This window comes from Talpa occidentalis, unplaced genomic scaffold, assembly GCF_014898055.3.
Source record: "Talpa occidentalis isolate TD23 unplaced genomic scaffold, MPIMG_talOcc4v2.1 talOcc4.5, whole genome shotgun sequence".
In the NCBI taxonomy this organism is placed as follows: Eukaryota; Metazoa; Chordata; class Mammalia; order Eulipotyphla; family Talpidae; genus Talpa; species Talpa occidentalis.
In genome coordinates this window covers 11,365,162-11,385,384 of record NW_023604861.1, presented here as the reverse complement: position 1 = coordinate 11,385,384, position 20,223 = coordinate 11,365,162, and the positions used below count along the sequence as shown (strand labels likewise).

Genomic DNA, 20,223 nt, shown 5'->3' with positions numbered 1-20,223 from the left:
CTGGCTGGAAAAGTTCCTTTGTGCACCTATGAAGCATAACTGAGCCCTAAGCAACCACCTTTGATATATATTTTGTGTTTAGGGAAGAAAACAAAGTAAAAACCATTTTTGTTCTGTTCAGCTGTTTCTTGCAGATGAGAATTTTTGTTGACAAAGGTTTTAGTCAAGTGAGCTTTGCCCTCTTGATTAAACAAGAGGTTAGATTGAGATTGTTTCTCCTTTGCACTTCAATTTGTTTTCTGTGCTGTTGTTTGGGCATAATACTTCATCAGCAGAATGAGTCTGGTGACTGTCTTCTAACTTTCCATCCTGTTTGGTTTGCAGAGCTTAAGCTAATTTTTTCAAAGAGTGAATCTTCAAGTGATGGAAGCTTAAGTGTCTGGGCATGTTAAAAATGTAATGAGTACACTTATTTTTGGAGGACATTAATTTTGCCAACGTACCTTGGATTCATGTCTTTCATAAGATCTAAGATCAATGCAACCTACAGTAGTGATATTTGTCATAATTACCTGATACATTAGTACCTTTCAATACCAAATATTAACTTTGACTGTGAGATCACTAAAGCAAATAATGATTTCGGGGCCTCCCCGGTGGTGCAGCAGGTTGAGCACCACGCTGTGAGGCTGTCTGCAGCTTCTGCAGCACGGGTTCAATTCCCGGCCAGCCAGGGAGAAACCCACATGGCACGGCAGACCTCTCCTGCCTCACCTATTGCTCCCCTCAGCAGTGTCTTTGGTCCGTCTTCCTGTTCTGCTCCCCTCTCTGCCTCCGATGAATTCTCTCACCCTCCTGTGCCTCTGACCTGTACCCCAGTAATTGTATAAATAAATAAATCATAAAAAAATAAAGCATATAATGATTTTGAACAACAAATAATAGCTTGACTTTTGAGGATCAGTGAAACTAATAGCAAATTTTTGAGACAATGACATACCCTTCAGATACAAATTTAAACTTGGAATATAAAGAAATATTTCTTGATTCATATCTACTGACATTTGATAACTTGGTTTCTGTATTCAACTGTTACTCCTCAATACTAATTTAGGCCTGAGGAAACCATCCAGAAGACATAGTGAATTGATTTTAACCATTTAGCTTCCAAGTGGGCTTCAGCCCAGTATTTCCAATTCCCTGTATCAGGAAAGGAAAAAGCTAAGAAATATCATCTTCAGTAAGATAAAATTTTCTTCTCTAGAGGGAAGCATTTATGCCTCAAGTCTTGAAGAGCAATGAGGGCAGATATTTTTTACCTCTATTTTTTTTAACTTTTTGCAAAATCTGGACCATACTATTGATTACTAAACTATTTAGTGCTGAAGGCAGCTCTCTGTTTTCAATAAATTAAGCTTTAATGCCTGAATCCAACCAAATAATTGACCTCAAAAAGAAGATAAATGAATAGGCTGTTCCTGAGCTCATGATTAAAATCCACTCTCCAGTCTCGTTATATTGGAATTTTTCAATTCAGTGATTTTTCCATTCTTTTCTAGTTTCTTTCACAATCTTTAACATATTTTACCCTGGTCCTGTATCAGTGAACCTTAACTATTTTCACCCTTGATTTCAAGACTGAAAGGTTTTCCAATGATATTTTTATAGTGTTTGTTAATGTTAATAACTTGGTGTAGTTTCTCTTTTAAGAGAACCTAAACGACTGGTATTTTTGAAAAAAATTCTGAGATAATCCTCATTTCATAAAATTATAATAATGTTAACATGTAGCACACATATAAAGAATATCAACATATTTTTGACTAATTGATCCTTTGAAAGCTTCAACTATGATTTTCCTTATTGAATCCTTGATGATTAAAGAATTTTGATAATACTTATTCTGATTTTATATTTGGGCCCAATTGAAATAAATATTTGCTTCACTGAACAAAATCATACAGGGTTTAAAAGTTATGACTTTTAGATTACTCCTCAGTTTTTGTTGCTCCCATAGCATCAGAATTTCTATATTTAAGAAAAAATACATTCTTTTATCCTTTCATCGGGAGAGGCTAAACATGTCACCAGAGTCCTTTATAAGCTTTGGTGTTTTTATTTGAAAACAAATATAAAACAATCATCATGATTGTAGATGCCAGTTAATTATCAACACAATGGTTTAAGGTTATATTACTTAGATTTGAAGTGGCTAAATCAAATTCTTCTCCAGGCATCTTCTGATAAACCGAAATGAGTTGTTGCTCCCATGGAATCCATAGAGAGTCATGATTTTTCTTTTCTCTGTCTCAGGGGAAAACATCCCCTAGGACTCAAAAAAAAAATACAGGTGAGATAGAAAGCGAGGGAGGGAGAGAGTGAGAAAGGAGATATTGATTGAGTCCTACTTGGATTCCTGAAGTGTTAAGGACTGACGTGTCCTTGTATTAGCTGAGAGGGAACTAGCTTCAGGAAATAAAAGGGAACTTGGAGAGGAAAAGTCAAATCTCTCAGTTGTTGGAAACTTGATAAACTCAGAGGCATTATCTTTCTTTAGCCTTCCCCACCCCCAATTGCAGTCTCTAAATGAAACAACTTGAGTTTACTCAGGCACATTTATGCAAGCAGGTGGGTGTCCTGCACACATAAACCATCTCTTGAGGGACATTAATAGGAGGCTTGTGAGACCAACAGGACACAGTGACCTTATTTTCTGTCTTATTTTTACATCCTATAAGGGCTCTCAGTAATGATCACGTGCTGCTGCAGGATAGAAGAGTTCATCTCTTGGTTTATTAACCAGAAAGTCCAATTCGAGTTCTATAAAATGCCAGTTTATGTTATAACGATAATGTGAGGTACTTCATAACTTTTTTTTTACTCATTATGGCAGCCTAAATTATATTCATTATAACTTTGGTATTAAGTGAATTTAATTGCATTATGAATCTCTGAACACTGATAATTGATTGCTATATATAGCAATGACAGAGTGTCCAAAACATTAATTTGTATATCCCATTTATGAACTACTCCAAATAAAAGCATTTTAATTGAATTTAGCATTTAAACAGATTTGTAAATAGAGTAGAGCAAATGTTTTTATCAGTATGTATTTGTTATTATGTTAACAATACTTTGCAGCATGTTTTGAGTTCACATGAAACTGTAGGGTTTTCTAAATTTTAACAATAAGGGAAAAAAGAGGTGAACTTCCTTGGAGAAGTATTAAATGATAATGATCATAAATGTAACTGAAATATCAATTAAAATATTATTACAATTGTTTCATTGATACCTACATCAAAGTATCCATTTTTCTATGAAAGGCCCATTACCAAGTCATTTTTTAAGATTTATTCCATTTATTTATGCATGAAAGAGCTGGGATACAGGCCAGAGATAGGGGGGCGTGAGAGGATTCACCAGAGACACGGTGGGGAGCAGAACAGGCAGATCTACTGAAATACACTGCTGAGGAGAGCAGCAGGGAAGTCAGGAGAATTCTGCTGCGCCATGTGGGTCAGCAACCTGGCCGGGGATGGAACTCTCCACTCAGGCTGCAGTGGCTGCGGATAGCTTCCTAGTGCTGAGACTCAACCCCTTGCACACCAGGGAGGTCCACCAGCAGTCTTCTCTAAGGTCAACAGGTCTGGTGGACTTTCTAGATCTTCCTAATTGATGACTATTTTCTGGTGCTATTTGCAGAATTCTTCCGAGAGCTCCTGGAGAATGCTGAGAAGTCTCTGAACGACATGTTCGTGCGAACCTACGGGATGCTGTACATGCAGAATTCCGAAGTGTTCCAGGACCTCTTCACAGAGCTGAAAAGATACTACACCGGGGGCAACGTGAACCTGGAGGAGATGCTCAATGACTTCTGGGCTCGGCTCCTTGAGCGCATGTTCCAGCTCATCAACCCACAGTACCACTTCAGCGAGGACTACCTGGAGTGCGTGAGCAAATACACGGACCAGCTGAAGCCTTTCGGCGACGTGCCCCGCAAGCTGAAGATCCAGGTGACACGCGCCTTCATCGCTGCCCGGACGTTCGTCCAGGGCCTGACTGTGGGCAGAGAAGTTGCCAACCGAGTTTCCAAGGTAAGTGGCAATTGCGTTGTCTTTCTAATGGGTCTTTCTCTTTTAAATGGTTCTTAAAAATTGACAAGGTGAAAGAGCTCATGTACAGTGGTCCTGGCTTACTGAGAGATCAGTTAAAAGGCAAATTGAATTTGGTTGTTTCCGCTCACTTTGAGAGGAGACAGGATTTCAGGCCCTCCCGGTGGCTTGGAACATCTTGTCAGTGTTTATCCGGAGCCTGGCACAGATTAGGCAGGAATGGTGGGCACAGGTGCTTGGTGACCGTGACCACTTGGCATTTCTGATCAGAGTTTAAGGATGATAAATACACGTGAAACACTCCATGCAGTGGCTTTATTCCTACAAGGAGTCAGTGTGCGTGGGCTCTGCAAGTGCAGACGAGTTGTGGTTGCCACAGAGCCCTGGCACCTTCTTTATCAGCTTGTTAATGTGGGCACGTTCCTCCATCATCAAGGGATCACATCACACTGACACCTGTAGAAGTGGATTAGGGGGTGCTAATGGCCAGACAGCACAAACGATCCCTTTCGTTGGGCATTTTCTGTGTAACTCAGTGCCATGTACTGCGCTGGACCTTGGGAAAGTTAAATCACTAATACCTGGCTGTGCCTCTCCTTGAGGACCAAACCTTGAATGCTCAGGCCTCTCGCCTCTGCTGTCTTTCAATGGTGACTGTTTCCTGGATTGAGGACATCTGCCTTTGTTTAAATTTTCACTTGACACTCAACTGCTTTTATAAGATGAGCTTGCTTGCCTGTTTGTAGGTGAGTACAACAAATAAACCGAAAGATGATTACTTTAAGAGGTAAAGTGAAAACGATACCTAAAGGAATTTGGTGTGATACTGTCCAAAGAAGGTCATATTTATACAAAGATGACTGTCAAACACTAGTTTCCTATTGCAGGTCTGTGCCAACGAACCACATGTTTTTTCTAACCATTGGTACTAACTATCCTGCCATGTTTCTTTTTTCCCTCTTTAATCAGTGAATGTGTCCTGAAGACCTCATTTACCCTTAAACATATTTGTCTATGGCACTATTTGTAAAATTCATCACAGTCTGTTTTTAAATTATCTGTTCTTGAATATTATATCTGAGCATGTGGAAAGATTATTTGCAAGAAGGCTGTCTAGGGGATCATCTCATGTGTTTTAAGAATATAAAGAACATACATCTCCGCTGTTAGAAAAACTATGTTTGTTTTTAATTGAAAATCAACAGTATTCTAGATACCAAAGGAATGAATGGGTTAAGAAGGAAATGGCCAGGTGAAATTGCAAGAAGGAATAGGGCCACCTGAGGAGCATGTAAAATATCGATGAGTGTAAAAAATGAATATTCTTGAGCAGGAAAAAAATTATGTAAAAGCTAAGTTTAGTCACGGAGTCTTCAATTTGAAGCATGGTTTCTGTAGAAGAATGAAACTTCCAGACCTCTTCTGGGAAACATGAGGTAAGAAATTCAAAGCGTGGAGTCATATGTGCAACATCCCTGATTGTTTATATTGATTCTGCCTGAGTGTGAATAATATTTAGATGCGTATATTTGGTCTGGGGAGAGTCCAGTGAAGTAACTGAATGTTTTCTCAGCAAAATGTCTAAAAAGCCACAGGAGAGGTTGATGCCGACTGTCTCCTGTTTCTCAGAGGTTGGAATTAGCAATTCCGTAGAAATGGTACCTCTCCTTCCTCATTCCTTGACTGTTTCAGTTTGAGGCCTTGGTCTTTCAAACTCTAACACACTATTTTCCACGGTGATGTTTGACATGCAACAGCCACTGGTGGGTACTGGTGAGTCATGTGCTCTTCTCCTCATTCCTTCATCACCAACATTATTAGCAGAGAAGCTGCTGTGGACTTGTTGTATAGTTTGTGGTCATGTAACCATGGGATGTTAACTGTTCTATGTAGTCACTGGCTTGACTGAGCTGGGTCCCATTAACCCTGATTTACCCTAATCATCAGTCGCATTCTGACATCTGAGGACCACATTCAGATGAATGGGTGGGTAGATGGATGGAAGGTAGGATGGATGGGTGGGTGGTTGGGCGGGTGGATGGATGGATGGATGGACGGATGGATGGATGGATGAGTGGGTGGACGGATGGATGGATGGTTGGATGGATGGGTGGGTGGATGGATGGATGGATGGATGGTTGGATGGATGGATGAATGGATGGATGGATGGGTGGGTGGGTGGATGGATGGATGGATGGATGGATGGATGGATGGATGGATGGATGGATAGATGGATGGATGAGTGGGTGGATGGATGGATGAATGGGTGGGTGCATGAATCAATCTTTTGAGTAATAACTGAATGGATGGAAGGTGGGAGGAAGGGAGAGAGGAAGTGGAGGAATCAGCCTTGGTTTTAAAAAGTGAGAAAATTTTTCTCAAGTAATTCATGTTTCTTACTAATGAGGGATTGATGTTTCTTACTAATGATATTTCTTGCCTAATGATTACCAGATGATTTGTAGCAGACTAATCCAGAAATAGATCTACTAAGACTATTTGGGTGCTGATGATTTCAGTACTCAAACTAAATTTTTGCAACAAGAATAACATATTACATGGACGAAATGTATTAAGAGAAGCAAAAATGGTGTTTGAAGGTTCAGCTGTTTATAAATTTGCAACTCCCTCTGGCCTGTTCATCGATCATTTAGAGTGGGTGAAGTGGCTATGGAAGAGTTAAGGAAGGCAAGGCAGAATTCTCAAGTAGGGTTCAACAAACTGATTTCGTGCTGCAAGTTGACTTGGGCGATATTTTTTCCTTCACTTTTTCTTACAGTGGCTTCTTAAGTCTGTAAAGCACCATTAATAGCTTCTAATTAATTGTTTTGACTGGCAAAGTTATCTCTTTGGCAAAACACAGGCATTTGACACAAATGTTTTGACACAACATCTTAGGGAATTTCCTTCACAGAAAATGGAGGATTAATCTGTAGGCAGTTACATAATTATTTTAAAATTTGGTTGGATCTATAACATTGTCTTTTTCTAGTCTTTGGATGGACCAAGTTAATTTTAAGTAACTGCAGCTGAGATCAGACTTAGAAGCATTAAACGAGTCTGAAGTGAATGTCCCTGGTCAGGTGGCCAGGCTTTTTTCCCCCTGCATGAGTGACTAATTTTGAGAGTGCCAAGTGTTGGAAAGGTCCAGAGAATCAGGGGCTTTCATACTTCTTCAGTCAAAGAGTAAATTGGTGTGATCACTTCTCATGATGATTTGAAAATACTTGTGTTACTGAGGATGAGGATGTGGTACAACTACAATCCCCCCCTGGAGAAATTGTTTCACGTTTGTCCTAGTAGTGATATAGAAGAATGTTCATAGTTGCATTCTTTACAATAACATACAAGTGAAATAACAATAACACCAGGATTTCATCTGCATACATGGTGATCTCTTCACATCAGGAAAGCCAATCAAGCATCCAAAATAAGTGGGTTATAGCCACATTCATGGGTGTGTGACAGAAATCCCATTTTGAGAGAAAAAGTTAAAATCAGAGAACACTTGTCGTGTATATAAAGTTCCAAAACACTCAAAGCTAAGCAATGCATTATTTAGGAATAAAATAAATGTGTGATCAAACTCTGGGGAAAAGTTTTAAATATTAAAAACACGGATAGTGGTGACCTTGGGGAGTAATGACCATAAATGTTATTGGAGGAGAACATACTTGCTTCCCAAAGTTATTATAGCACATCAAGTTTTTTTTGTTTGTTTGTTATTTTGTTTTTTTGTTTTTGTTTTTGTTTTTTTTATTGAGGTGATAATGGTTTACAAAATCATTTGTGTTTTAGACTTACCTCGCTTTGGGAGTTGTTACCACAGCACACCCACGGTCAAAACACCCATAATCCTCCACTATCACCCAGTGCAGTCCCTCGTGCTTAAGATATTTTTTTTAATCAAAGACTGAACAGGGTCAGACTTTATCATTGTTCGTCTGTGATCCTTTTCATCTGTGTAGAGATAACTGAGTGTCTGAGCTATTATCAGTGGTTCATCAGACTTAAGGCTGCTCATGGGTTTGTTAGCCATTTGCTCTCTGTGCGCCATATCATGCTGGATGATATTGGGTGGGCACGGGAGGCAAAGTTCTAAAATGTACACAAGGATGAATGTTGATAATATGGTATCCTTGAGAGAGAGAATCCAGAATGTTTTTTTGAGTATTGGTCCTCTGCTAAAACACCACCCTCAGCCCTTATAGACACCCAGTGGTGAGTGCAGGTATGGATGCCAGCAGTTCCTCTGAGCATTCACCAGACACATGAAGAAAACAGAGAAAACTACATGAAGACATTCACAGGTCGTTTTCTAGACTTCAGTTATCTATCACCCGGGAATAAGTGGAAATGACTCCATTTTCTTCACTGGTCCACCTTGATGCTATTTGAGCAAATGAGCTATAACTTCATATCATCTTGCTTTGAGAGAAAATTAACTTCTGTGAGTAAAAGCTATAAATTGTGTCCCAAAAAAACATCAATTTCACTTTGCAAGTCATCTCATTGATTTCATCCAAGCAAATTAAGTAGGTAAGAGAGCTTTAAGCCATAAAACTTGAACTTTGCTGAATATTGTCATGTCTGTCTGTCTGTCTGTCTAAAATCTTTCTTCCTTGTGGGTTATGACTTGAAAAGACAGCCTGCCTTTTATTTAGTCTTTGCTAAGGCCAAAATTTTTCCACCAGGAGATACCTGCATATGTCTGCTACACAGACTGTTGTTTTTACATGATGAGCCTCTTCAACTGGCTCATCTGAGTAAACAGACTTGCATTGACAGAATGTGACTAGGAAGCCATAAACAGAGTCAGTTTTCAGTAAATGTGGCTGATGGAATCTAAGGCCAAAAAAATTGTCATCAAATTTAATGAAATACAGGCTATGAAATTCATCCACTAGTACGTTCTCTGAACACAGGGAAGACCATTCTGAAGAATTTACTATGGGGATAATTTGCAGTAAAAGAAAAAAAAAATAAGATACTCTGTTTAGTTGTTTGCTTTTGGGAAAGAATTTAAGATATAAAATAAGACTGCCTATTCTAGTTATCACTGGAATTATTCATTGAGATTATATATTGCCTCTGAGATTATATTTTGATTGGAGTTAATTTTTATGGAGTCATCCAGAAATGAAAAGAATGGCAAAAAGGTCTTATGTGAATGAAACCTTTACACAGTTCTGTGGTGAGTGTATTCTCTTCTGTAATTGATGATTATTCAATATAGGTTACTTCAATAATATACAGGGTTAGGAAGAATAGGTAAACCTTTTGAAATTATCAATAATGCTTCTATGGTTACAACATTTAAGTCAGCATAAATAATATATGCTTGCTGCTTTATTGATGGTGGTATGGACATTATATTTAGAAAGTACTCTGTGGTCAATAAATAAGTAATATCATGATAAAATAGTAACAAGATGATAATAGAACTAAGAATCATAATGATGAAAGTAACTTATTAGTATAATTCACTTGGCCCAGGTGCTGTGATAAGCACTGGAATGCACAAGAATATAAGAAATTCCAGTAGTAAGAAGAAGAAAAGTATGTGGAATTTTCTTCATCTGAAGAATTGTATGTGGAATTTTACAGAGTAGTGTAGAGAGTTGAAAGTGGTCTCATTTTTATTAAAAAATCGGTCATGTTGATTAACACAATTAAAATATTTCTTATTAATTTTAAGTTCCCTTATAAAATGTGGCCTAGGTAAATAAATCAGAAAGTGATGGAGTTAAGATGATCAAAAGCGAGGAAAATAAAATTATTTATTCTCAATGTATTACTATCTCTTTGTGTATCTTTTCTTCTTTTTCTTTCTATAGTTTATGTCTGTTTTGATAACTTATGCCTGGGTTGAGCTGTTTCATTGTGTGTGTGTGTGTGTGTGTGTGTATAATATATAATATATTATCTTTTGGGATTCCATCAAAATGAGCACCTTTCTTGATTTTGAAATTGTGTCTTCCTATTGAAAGGTGAACTTAAGAGATTTCTTAACTCTGTCTAAATGCAACAAAACTAGGGAAAGTTTGGGAACCACAGACCTGTTTATTCTGCCTCTAACAGGTAGAGTCCTTCCCTCCCTTATAGGAGCTGTAATAACCCAGCACTCATCTGCATCTAATATGGATCTTTGTAAAAGAAGAACCATTGTGGAAACTTAGCACCATTATCAGCAGTAAACATGTGTTTGCTGTGTTTTGTATCTTAAGTATTGTTGGTAACTTTAGATTCAAGGACTAAGCATAAGTGCTAATTGTGACCCAAGAGAAGGAAGAGAAGGAAACAAATAGTGTCAATTACATAATGAGATAATTATGCAATGAATGTTTCAGCAACAGAGAGGAGCAGCATCTAGCTTAATTGGGGGGGGGGGGTGCAAGGACATATTTAATGGTTTAAATACCTGAGTAATTTCTTGAAGGATGTGTTGGCATTGGGCAGAGGATGAAGGCACCAGGCATGATGAAGGTAGGGCAGCAGCTGAGCAGAAGCACAGACATGAAAACGAACAAGGAGTGCAGGGTGCTACAAGCTTGGGGTACTCCTGAGGCAGGAAGTGCTCCCCATGAATAGACAGAGAAGGGCGGAGACCTAAACTGAACCCTTGAATAAAAACCATTGCACGTGTAATTCTGTGCCTGTTTACTTTTGCCTGCGTAATTAAATACAAAGCAAAACAGTTTTTTTTTTTCTTTCCCCATGGGAAATATTCCAGCACTTTTGAGGGACAAACATGCTGAATACCTACTATGTGCTAGATATTGTTCTGTAAAAACAGAGGAAATAGTGGTGAATAGCACTGTCCTTGAGGAACAGTTGACCCAAAGAGAGGTGTAAAGATGGAGGTGTGACTAGATTACTGTGTGAAGCAAGAAAATTACATGGTTTCCTTTGCTTGGGGAAATAGAAGTCACCTTAGAGAAGGTAATAGATTTATGCTTAAAGAATGAGTCAGGTCTTACAAAGATATAGGGCTTTTCTGCCAGGGACCCAGCAGTTTCAAAGGGACCCAGCAGTTTCACATCAATTCCAAAGAACACCTGCACCCCTATGTTTATAGCAGCACTGTTTACAATAGCTAAGCTTTGGAAACAACCCAAATGCCCAAAAATAGATGACTGGATCAAGAAGATGTGGTACATATATACCATGGAATATTACTCAGCATTCAAAAAAGATAAACACATGCAATTTGCAGCAACATGGATGGCGCTGGAAGGGATCATGCTCAGTAAAATAAGCCAAAAAGAAAAAGAAAAATACTGGATGGTCTCACTCATAGCAGGAATCTAGAATACTTAAATAAGGGACCAGGAAAATGAATAACTGTAAGAAAGTGAAAATCAAAATCAACAAAAACTATGAACCAGAGACACTTTTTGGGGGGTGGAGGGCGGGAGGGAGGGATTGGGGTCAGAATGGGGGGATTGCAATTGTATGGGGAATATAAAAATAAAATTTATTAATTAAAAAAAAAAACAAACAAAGGGACCCAGCAGTTTCAAAGGTGTCAATCATGAATAGGATGTGTGTTTGGAGATGGTGTGAGGAGGTGGATTTGAACCATATTATTTGGGTCTTATATTTCAAGTTTAGCAATAAGAAGGATTTACATAGCAAAGTGGTTAACTACCAAGATTTTTCAAAAGACAAATGAGAATTGAGATTTTATTTAAGATGGGCCATGGAGATGACAAACTGGAGCAGGGTAGATTGAGAGCAGGTGCATAGATGGGAAATTTGAGTGGAGATGAGGCCCGAGTTAGAACAGGTGGAGTGGAGTAGAGGATGCATCTGGGGAGACAGACATAGCACTTGCCATGCTTGCATGACCGCCATTTTCCGGTTGTCCCCTGCATCTAGCACAGCCTCAGGTACCCCGGGTGTCACATTTAGCAAGAGTTCCCTGGCTGTGGACTGATCTGAGACTCTAACTCATAAATGTTTGTTGGCAAAGGACAGTAACATTTAGCTAGAGAAAGAAGAATGCAGGATCAGATGAACCAGCAGGAAGTATCAATATTTAAAGAGGATACAGAAAAAGAAGACAAATGTCATGAACCAGAAAAACATAGTGTCCTCAAAGTAAAGGGAAAATGATTCTTAAAAATAAAGGGCAATCAACAACATCAAACAGTGGCAGATGTTAAGTAGGAGGAACAGATAAAATAGACCTATGGATCAGGCCATTAGGAAGTTTCTATCTTGAACATTTGCAGTTTGATTAGAGTGGGTTTTTTTAGGTAATTTTTTATTGAAATTGTATTATAGCATGATAGAATTCTAAAGTGAGCGTAATTATAAATCAGATACATTAAATTCACTAGTAGAAGCCCAGTTCTATCCACCATTACATCATTGACCCCATTTACCCAATTGGCTTGAGATACTAACTGTTCTGACCCTACACATTCTAGAATGGACTGAAGAAACCATGATCCACAAGCTGATGCTCATCTGTGAGCTGACTATAGTTCTGCAACAAGATAAATACAAAAATTGGAAGTGTTTTAAGAATCTTGGTAGCAGTTTCACACTGTGTTGACAATAAGACGCCATCAGTGGACTCGGCCTTCAGTTGAACTTGCAGGGTGTGTCCTGTGACATGAGCTGCATTTTAGTTACTCTCAGTAGCATCAAATATCTGGGCCTGACATATGGGGGCAAATCAAACTGTCCACCAAAGCCTGTCCAGATAATTTGTACCTCCAACAACTTGAGGTGGGCTCTTCTAGAACACATCTAAGGACAGGAAAATAAGATCAACCCATTTTGATTGATTCTTTTGATGTGGTTGAGATTTCTCTTTGCCTGTGTTCAGGTTCTGTTTACTCCTTTCTGTGCTTTTCTGCCCTGGCCTCCTTCCCCTGGGATCTGTTCTCTGTGTTTACAACCAGGATGGGCTCTTGGAAACCCATTTTGATTGGCGTTCCTGAGCCTCACTAGGACAAGAACTCCTCTGGGGCCGTGGAAATGTGTGCTACAAACAGACGTCCTTGTTCCTAATAGGGAACATCCACTGGTGAAATGTGCCAATTAAGGCACAACACAAATAAAAGAGGCCCAAGGATAAACCTCTACTGTTGTGGCTCGATGAATGCTGCTTCGAAAATGACTTCCTAAAAGAAAATGAACCTGACAGTTAATCCGGTGTCAGTGCTGACGCCATTCTTGGATATTTCTCTCTGAGTCCATTTATGCACTGGCTTCCAGAAGTTTCTGTGAAACAAGGTTTGAACCACAATCTTGCTGTAATTGCTTACATGTGCAAAAGCATGTTCTCGGTGCTGCTAGGAGACGATGCACCTATGTCATTTCATAGGTTGAACTTGAAAGTTTGGAAGATTTCTTTTATTGTCCCATCTTCAGAGATTCAATGTTACAAGGACATTCCCTAAGGCAATATCAATGCACTGTAGAGGTTTATGAGCCAAGATACACATCAAAAAGAATTTTAATAAAGCTTGACAGATATATTGCATTAATAGTGCTGACATAGTGAAGCAGCACTTAGGTAGGGGAGTATGACATATTGGCTTTTTTTAAAAACGAGGTATTAGGTCATAGATATTTGATTGTAGGAGAGATGGGGAGGGAGTTATTACTGACTATCGTTTTTCTTCATGGTTATCTTTGTGATTACAAGCCAGGGTCATTCCCCTTCATGGATATGCATTTCACTCTTTGTCTTGAGTAATAGCACAAAGAGAGTGGGTCAGTCGTAGATGCTTAATCTGGTCATCATCCCACACGTTATTGGAACAGTACATTTTCTTGTGTCTAGACCCAATAGCCAAGGTGAAATGGACAGATCAGAGTGTCAGTAATAGGATAATGGTGACTTTGACATTCAGAGGTAAGTACAATGTAGGCTCAGTCAATAGAATCTCCTAGTTAACATTAGTTGACATGTAAGTGGTTGGCATAAACAGATATGTGAAATTCATTTTCACCCTTGCAGGAATGGACTCGTGTCAAAATGCCACTTTGTATTTTATCCTCAGCAGATAGCAGGATTTTTTTTTTTAACATTTATCATTTTTTTTACATTTTTTAGACAATATTTGCTTCTCCCCAGCCCCTCAGATTTAGTCCCCATAGAATTTTCTTACCCAAGGCACCCATGCACCTCACCACAGTCCCCTGTGCTATATGGAAATGTTACCCTCTTCAGTTCATAGAGTCAAAGAAGTCAGGTCAGCAGGTTTTTCTGTGTTCATTTGGTATAGGATTTTGGCAACCAGGAAAGTTCATTCATTGAACATTCAAAATTTCCATAAATATATTCATTAGGGAAACATTACTATTCTGCATGTCATCTCACCATAGCTACAAATATGAATCCATAAAGAAATGTATTTACTAATGAATAGTGGGTGTTAAAATTTTCTTCAATTGCTCTTAGCTTTTTGAAAACACATCTCTAAACGATAAGTGTACCTAGAGGGAAGACAGCATTTGTTTCACTGTTTTTTTCCAATGAAAATGGACAGCATTTAGTCAGAAATATAAGATTTTATGGTGCTTTTAAAAACAGCAGAGCAATGAGTTTTCTGCAGAAGTTTTCATTCCTTTCTTCTTAGAGTTTTGTTGCTCAAATTAGAGGCTGGGTCAAAGAGAATTCTGTGCTTATAATAAAAAATTTTATTACAAAGACAAACCTTAGGATACTCTGCTGCATTTCTAGACAGAAAATAACTATATAAAATATTTATGACACTATTTCCATAAAATATCAGAAATAGCTATTTTGGAATGGAGCAAAATATACCCTGACATTTTGACTAGGATGGGCAGAGAGAAACCAAATTGAGAGTCTGTTTTATTTGTGCAGATTTTTTGTAATGTTAAAGCAATGTCTTTTGTCCAGCTACCGTCTCACAGACCAATTGTTTAATCGACTGATAAACATCTTACTCTCAGTGACCAAAGCTCTTGATCCATGTAGAGTTTGTCTTGTATTTTTTGATTATGGGGCAAAGGAAATGATAGCATCTAATGAATCACCTAAGCTAAATGGAAATTTCCCCTTCAAATTAAACAAAAAAATTCAAATTGTCACCCTACTTTAAATCACTTGGATATTTATCTTTTCTTGATGGTCAGAAATACAATTTTATGCATTTGCACATCTTTTCTGACTATAAAATGCAGAGTACCAATAAGAAAATTAGATAATCCTAAAAACAAAGGGAATAATAAAATAATCTTAAGTTTCTCACTACCCAGAGATACCTAAGTTCCAAAATTTGAGTTACTAGTGTTTTTGTACCTCTCATATGTTTTAAAATTTTATTGCTTATTCAAGTGGGATGTTTAATAGTGAATTCTACTTTTTTTTCACTTGAACAACATAAGCATCTTCCCATATCAGTAGCCTTAAAAAAATTGCTCTTCTTAAAAGTTTTCTTTTGTAACCTCTAAGAGATTTGTTTGCTGCCAAGTATCTGGGGCTCTTTCATATATAGTCACCCCTAGACATTCTTACTAAGAGAAGGAAACAAATGTCTTGAACAGTTTATGCGTGTGTGCATGGTTACCTTAACTCCCTTTGCACTTGATGCCAGAATACACAGAAGTTTCATGTCTCCCTTATCATGTATTTAACTCTAAAATGTATTGATGGGTTGATATTTACTCGACATAGTAGCATCAAGTAGAGACAGATGTTACTGTTGTTTTTTTCAAAAGAGAAGAGAAGTGTAGACATAAAGGAATGAGGACAGCCAGAAAAATGGTTTTTAGCACTTCCTGGACAATACTTTTCAAAATTCTGGGTCGAAGGCCCATTGCCCACAGTAGAAACTTGGTCCTCACTGACCCTCAGCCACGGTTTATTTGATATGGCTTCCTTAAGATTTCAAACAAAGCTTTAAATTGGGGACAAGTTACATCAATGTGGATTTCTACATTTCTCAGAAGCTAGAATAATGCTGGGCTTGTGATATGCCTGGCAAAAGTCAGCTAGAGTTAAATAATGTTATGGGGCAAAGGGAATTGGGGGAATTCAAATGAGATTATCCTCTCACTAATTCACCTGGGTATTTGTTTTTTTGTTGGTGGTCAGTGTTTACATTGAGTTTGTTTTAGCTTCGACATCCATGTTCGTTTGATACAGGTCAGGTCATTTCTGGAGCTGCCCCCATTCTAACATTGGTTATTGATTTGACTTATGCAGTGCTTGGCTCTGTCTCATACTCAAGCAATGTTTCTCTGTAGCTGTTTTTGCTAAAAGTGAAAGACAAATAGGGCCATGTTTCAAGAAGAAATGGTAGCAAGCTTATCTTTTTGGAAGGCTAGGCTATTCTAAATATTTGATATGTAAATATTATCTAAATTTTAAAAATGCAGTCAGCGAACATCACTCATACTTAACTGATTCTTTGGTATTTGAACTTGCAAACTGTCTTTCAGGTTTCCTATCAGGCACTGCTATAAGGGGAAGATTCTTCTTTAACCAAATAAAAGCAAAACAGTAGCTAAGGAGGAAAAAATGCCTCCTCTATTCCTGATATTAGTATCAAGTAAGAGTCCTTCCTTTTAATGGCAAGAACATCCTTAGAATAAACACAGCTAGAAGCTTGTTCTAGCTGAAGTGGACCTTTGCCAGTCCAGCCTAGAATTTGTCCTATCAATGATGTTATAGTGCCTTCTCCATAATCACATTATCTTCCTGTCTAATGCAAATAGACGTTAATGGTTATTGAATACTTGTTAGCCACTAGGCCAAGTTCTTCTCACGCATTGTCATTTTATCCTTTCATTAAGTCTGTGAGGTGCAGCTATAGTTTACTATCCCATTTTTTAGATAAGGAACCTGAACCTCCAAGGCAAGGCACCCATGCTGTAAATCCACCTCCATCTATAGACGTAAGGCTTTTGATTTTGAATACAACCCCTTGATATAAAGCTGCTGGTGCCTGGCAGTGCCATACACTTACAACTTGATGGGAACCACACAGGTGATTTAGAATTACCTGTAAGCACATTAAAATAAAAAGAAACAGGACAACAAATTTTAATGATCAGTTATACTTACTTCAGGAATACCCCAATGTTGTCATTGAATGTGTCAGCCTACAGACATTATTAAGATATCTTCATCTTTTGTATTTTGTTCTCAAGTGTCAATGTGTACTTCACACTTCCAGCCAATCTCAGTTTACGACCAGCTATTTTTCAGCAGCTCCACAACCACAAGTAGCTAGTGACTAGCATCTTAAATAGCCTCCTTCTACTTAAGACAAAGGAGCTCACACCAGAAAGCCCAAACTCTTTGGGATGGTTAGTCACATCATTCCTCTGAATATGAGGACAAAGGAGAAATATTCTGTCTTGGCATAATGCATTTTGGACCCTGATGGCAACTCGATATAAATAACAGAGACACTTATTGAGAAATTTGATTTGTTCTGGAGAGTCCATTAAAGCCCTGATATGTGGTCCAGCAGGGCTCATAAGTGTAGTGAACATCAGGATGATTATCAGTCCTCATGGAAGGACTAAGCTGTGCTTTCCACCTGCCCACCTGCCCGGGGTGAGTTGGGGTGGCTTCTGATGGGGTTGACAGCAATCAATTGATGTCAGTGTCAATAATACCTGCAGGTTATTAGCTGACATACTCTATTCTTAGAAAGGATTCTTAATACTCATAATGGGAGCCATCACTGGGGCAAGTAATTCTAAAGCATATAGATTTATCTAATCAGGTAGATTTAAAGGTAATGGATAATTTTTGGCAAAGAAGGTTTTTTCCTGGTCAAAGCTCTTGAGGCAATGGTCCTCTTTTATTGCTAATAAAAAACTTTGGGCCTCCCTGGTGGCGCAGCAGGTTGAGCGCAGCGCTGTGAAGCTGTCCGCAGCCTCTGCAGTGCAGGTTTGATTTCCAGCTGGCCAGGGAGATACTCACATGGTGCTGCAGACCTCTCCTGTCTTGCCTGCTGCTCCCCTCAGCAGTGTATTTCAATGAGTCTGCCTTTTCTGCTCCCCGCTCTGTCTCTGGTGAATCCTCTCACCCTCCCACACCTCTCACCTGTTCCCCAGTTCTTATCTAAAAATAAATAAGTCTTTTAAAAAATAAATTAATTAAAAATAAATTAAAAAATTCAACACATAGTTTTCAAAAAAAAAAAAATTCCAAAATTGTAGCTAGTGAATTACTATTCAGAAGCATAGTGACAAGCTAGGGGTTCACACAGCTGACACTATCTTTCCCAAATGTCTGTCCCTGTCACAGAAACTCTTAACAGAAGAGGATTCCTATTCAGTAATTCCTACTATGGAATGCATACTTTCATCACCTCTCTGCAAACTGTGATTTGTTATCAGGTGTCCCTTTGTTAGGTCAACCTGGTGTAAATAACAGCTCTTTGCCACCACCAGGCTTTCTCAATGCACACAGCTCCCTCCCCCAGCCCCCAGGCTCCCTACATCAAAGTGCTGTATAGCTGACTTCAGACTTATTTCATAATTGTTTATTATATTCATTTAGAATATGTAAACTGATTTATGGTGGGTTTTGTAATCATTTCCCCCTAAGAGAGCCCAGAATATTAGGTTAGCAGTTTTTGGAGCACAACTTTGGACTTAATTTTCAGGGGCCAGGCAATTTTATGTCAACATCTCATAATTTTAGCTATACAGTATCATTTTCTCTCTTCCCTCCTCTGCTGAGTCAAAAATCTATTTGAGAGATTATAAGTATGTCAGAGTATTTCCAACAGAGAGAAAGTTCTGAGAGAGCTTTTATCTGCAGCCTCAAATTCTTATTTTGTCTTCATTCTAACATGGACAGCTGCATTTCCTTACGAGTACTCAGCAGCCCTACAACGGAAGCTACTGGAAGCTGACCTTAATAATTTGGAGCAGCACCATCACTTTGTGGACTCATTATAGGTAATTTTCTCTTTGTGTTGCTTCCTATTCATATTTCTCCCTTCGCATGGCTTCCATTTGTGCCAAAATCTGAACTTGAAGACTTCAAGGGTAGGCTTGTTATAGGACAGGGAGAGGGGCAGCCCAAACCCCGCAAACCTGCCTGTTCTAAATGGGTTCTGCCATCCGCCGCATCAACACAAAACATATGAGACTTTAGTGGGAAAGAACTTCAATACAATTAGGAAACGATACAGGAAATGCAAACAATCTAGTTTCTAAATGAAGCACCCAGAGTTACCCATCCCCTCGTGGGTAAAAGTCCATCCATATGGGATCAGCCCAGAACAAGGCCCCAAAGCCTGCCACAAGTCTAAAGCATCTTCCAGTGGGGACCCACAGAAAAGGGTCGGAAACAACCAGACAAGCCCGGAAGGAAAAGAGCAAACTCAACATCAAGATAAAAGCTGCCATTGTCACCTCCCCACGGGTCTCACCCACATCTGTGTCACCCAGTCCACGACCAAAAGGCAAGCGCAGTTTCTTCACGTGTCTCTAGGCTCCATGCGCCTCCTCCAGGTCTCCTGGCTCCGTCCTGCTTCCTTCCTTCCTCAGTCTCTTCTCTGCTTCTCCTCTTCCTGCTCAGCTCCACCCTCCCTTGGGTGGGGCAGGGAACCTCCCCCTTTCCTGGGGACCACCCTGTTACAGGTTCAGTACACCCAAGGCAACTTTTCCAGGCTTTAGGTTCTGTGTCTTCTTTTAGTGCCCTAAGAAGACCCTTCTCACACAGTTTTGTTTTGTTGTTTTTTTTTTTGTTTGTTTGTTTTTTAAATTCAGTCACTGCCTGTTCATAAATCCTGACTGTTGTCAATTGCTCCAGCAATATAGGATATTTACTGCATGCATAGCTCTCTGTGAGTTTCAGACTTAAAATATTTGCTCCCTGTTTACAAGGCATGGAAGAAAGTCAATTTGGACTTCAGTGCTCAGCTAATGTAGTATATGTACATGTTGATTCTCAATGCAGTGTTGCTTCATCTTCAAGTCTTCGTTGTCTTGCTCATGTCACTGCCAGTATCATTATTGCCGACTTGCTTACCAAACATGGAAGTTTTCATGACAATTTCTCTGTCATTTTCCTTACCCATCATGTTGTTCTCTCCCCTTCAAACCATCTCTCTAACCTCATTCAATTCTTGCTAAAACCTACTCATTGCCATCTCTAATGTTTCCAGAAAGTCCTTTCAGGCTAGTTTCCTTACTCAGCCCCTTT

General features: G+C 38.9%; 1 protein-coding gene across 1 annotated transcript in view; it reads left to right on the top strand.

Moving 5' to 3' along the window:
- The window catches only part of GPC6 (glypican 6), a 1,034,236-nt gene that overhangs the window by 544,993 nt on the left and 469,020 nt on the right, over nt 1-20,223 (top strand). The window contains exon 3 of the mRNA XM_054701721.1: nt 3,649-4,040. Coding sequence (XP_054557696.1) covers nt 3,649-4,040 — 392 coding nt within the window. The remainder of the gene's footprint in view (nt 1-3,648; nt 4,041-20,223) is intronic.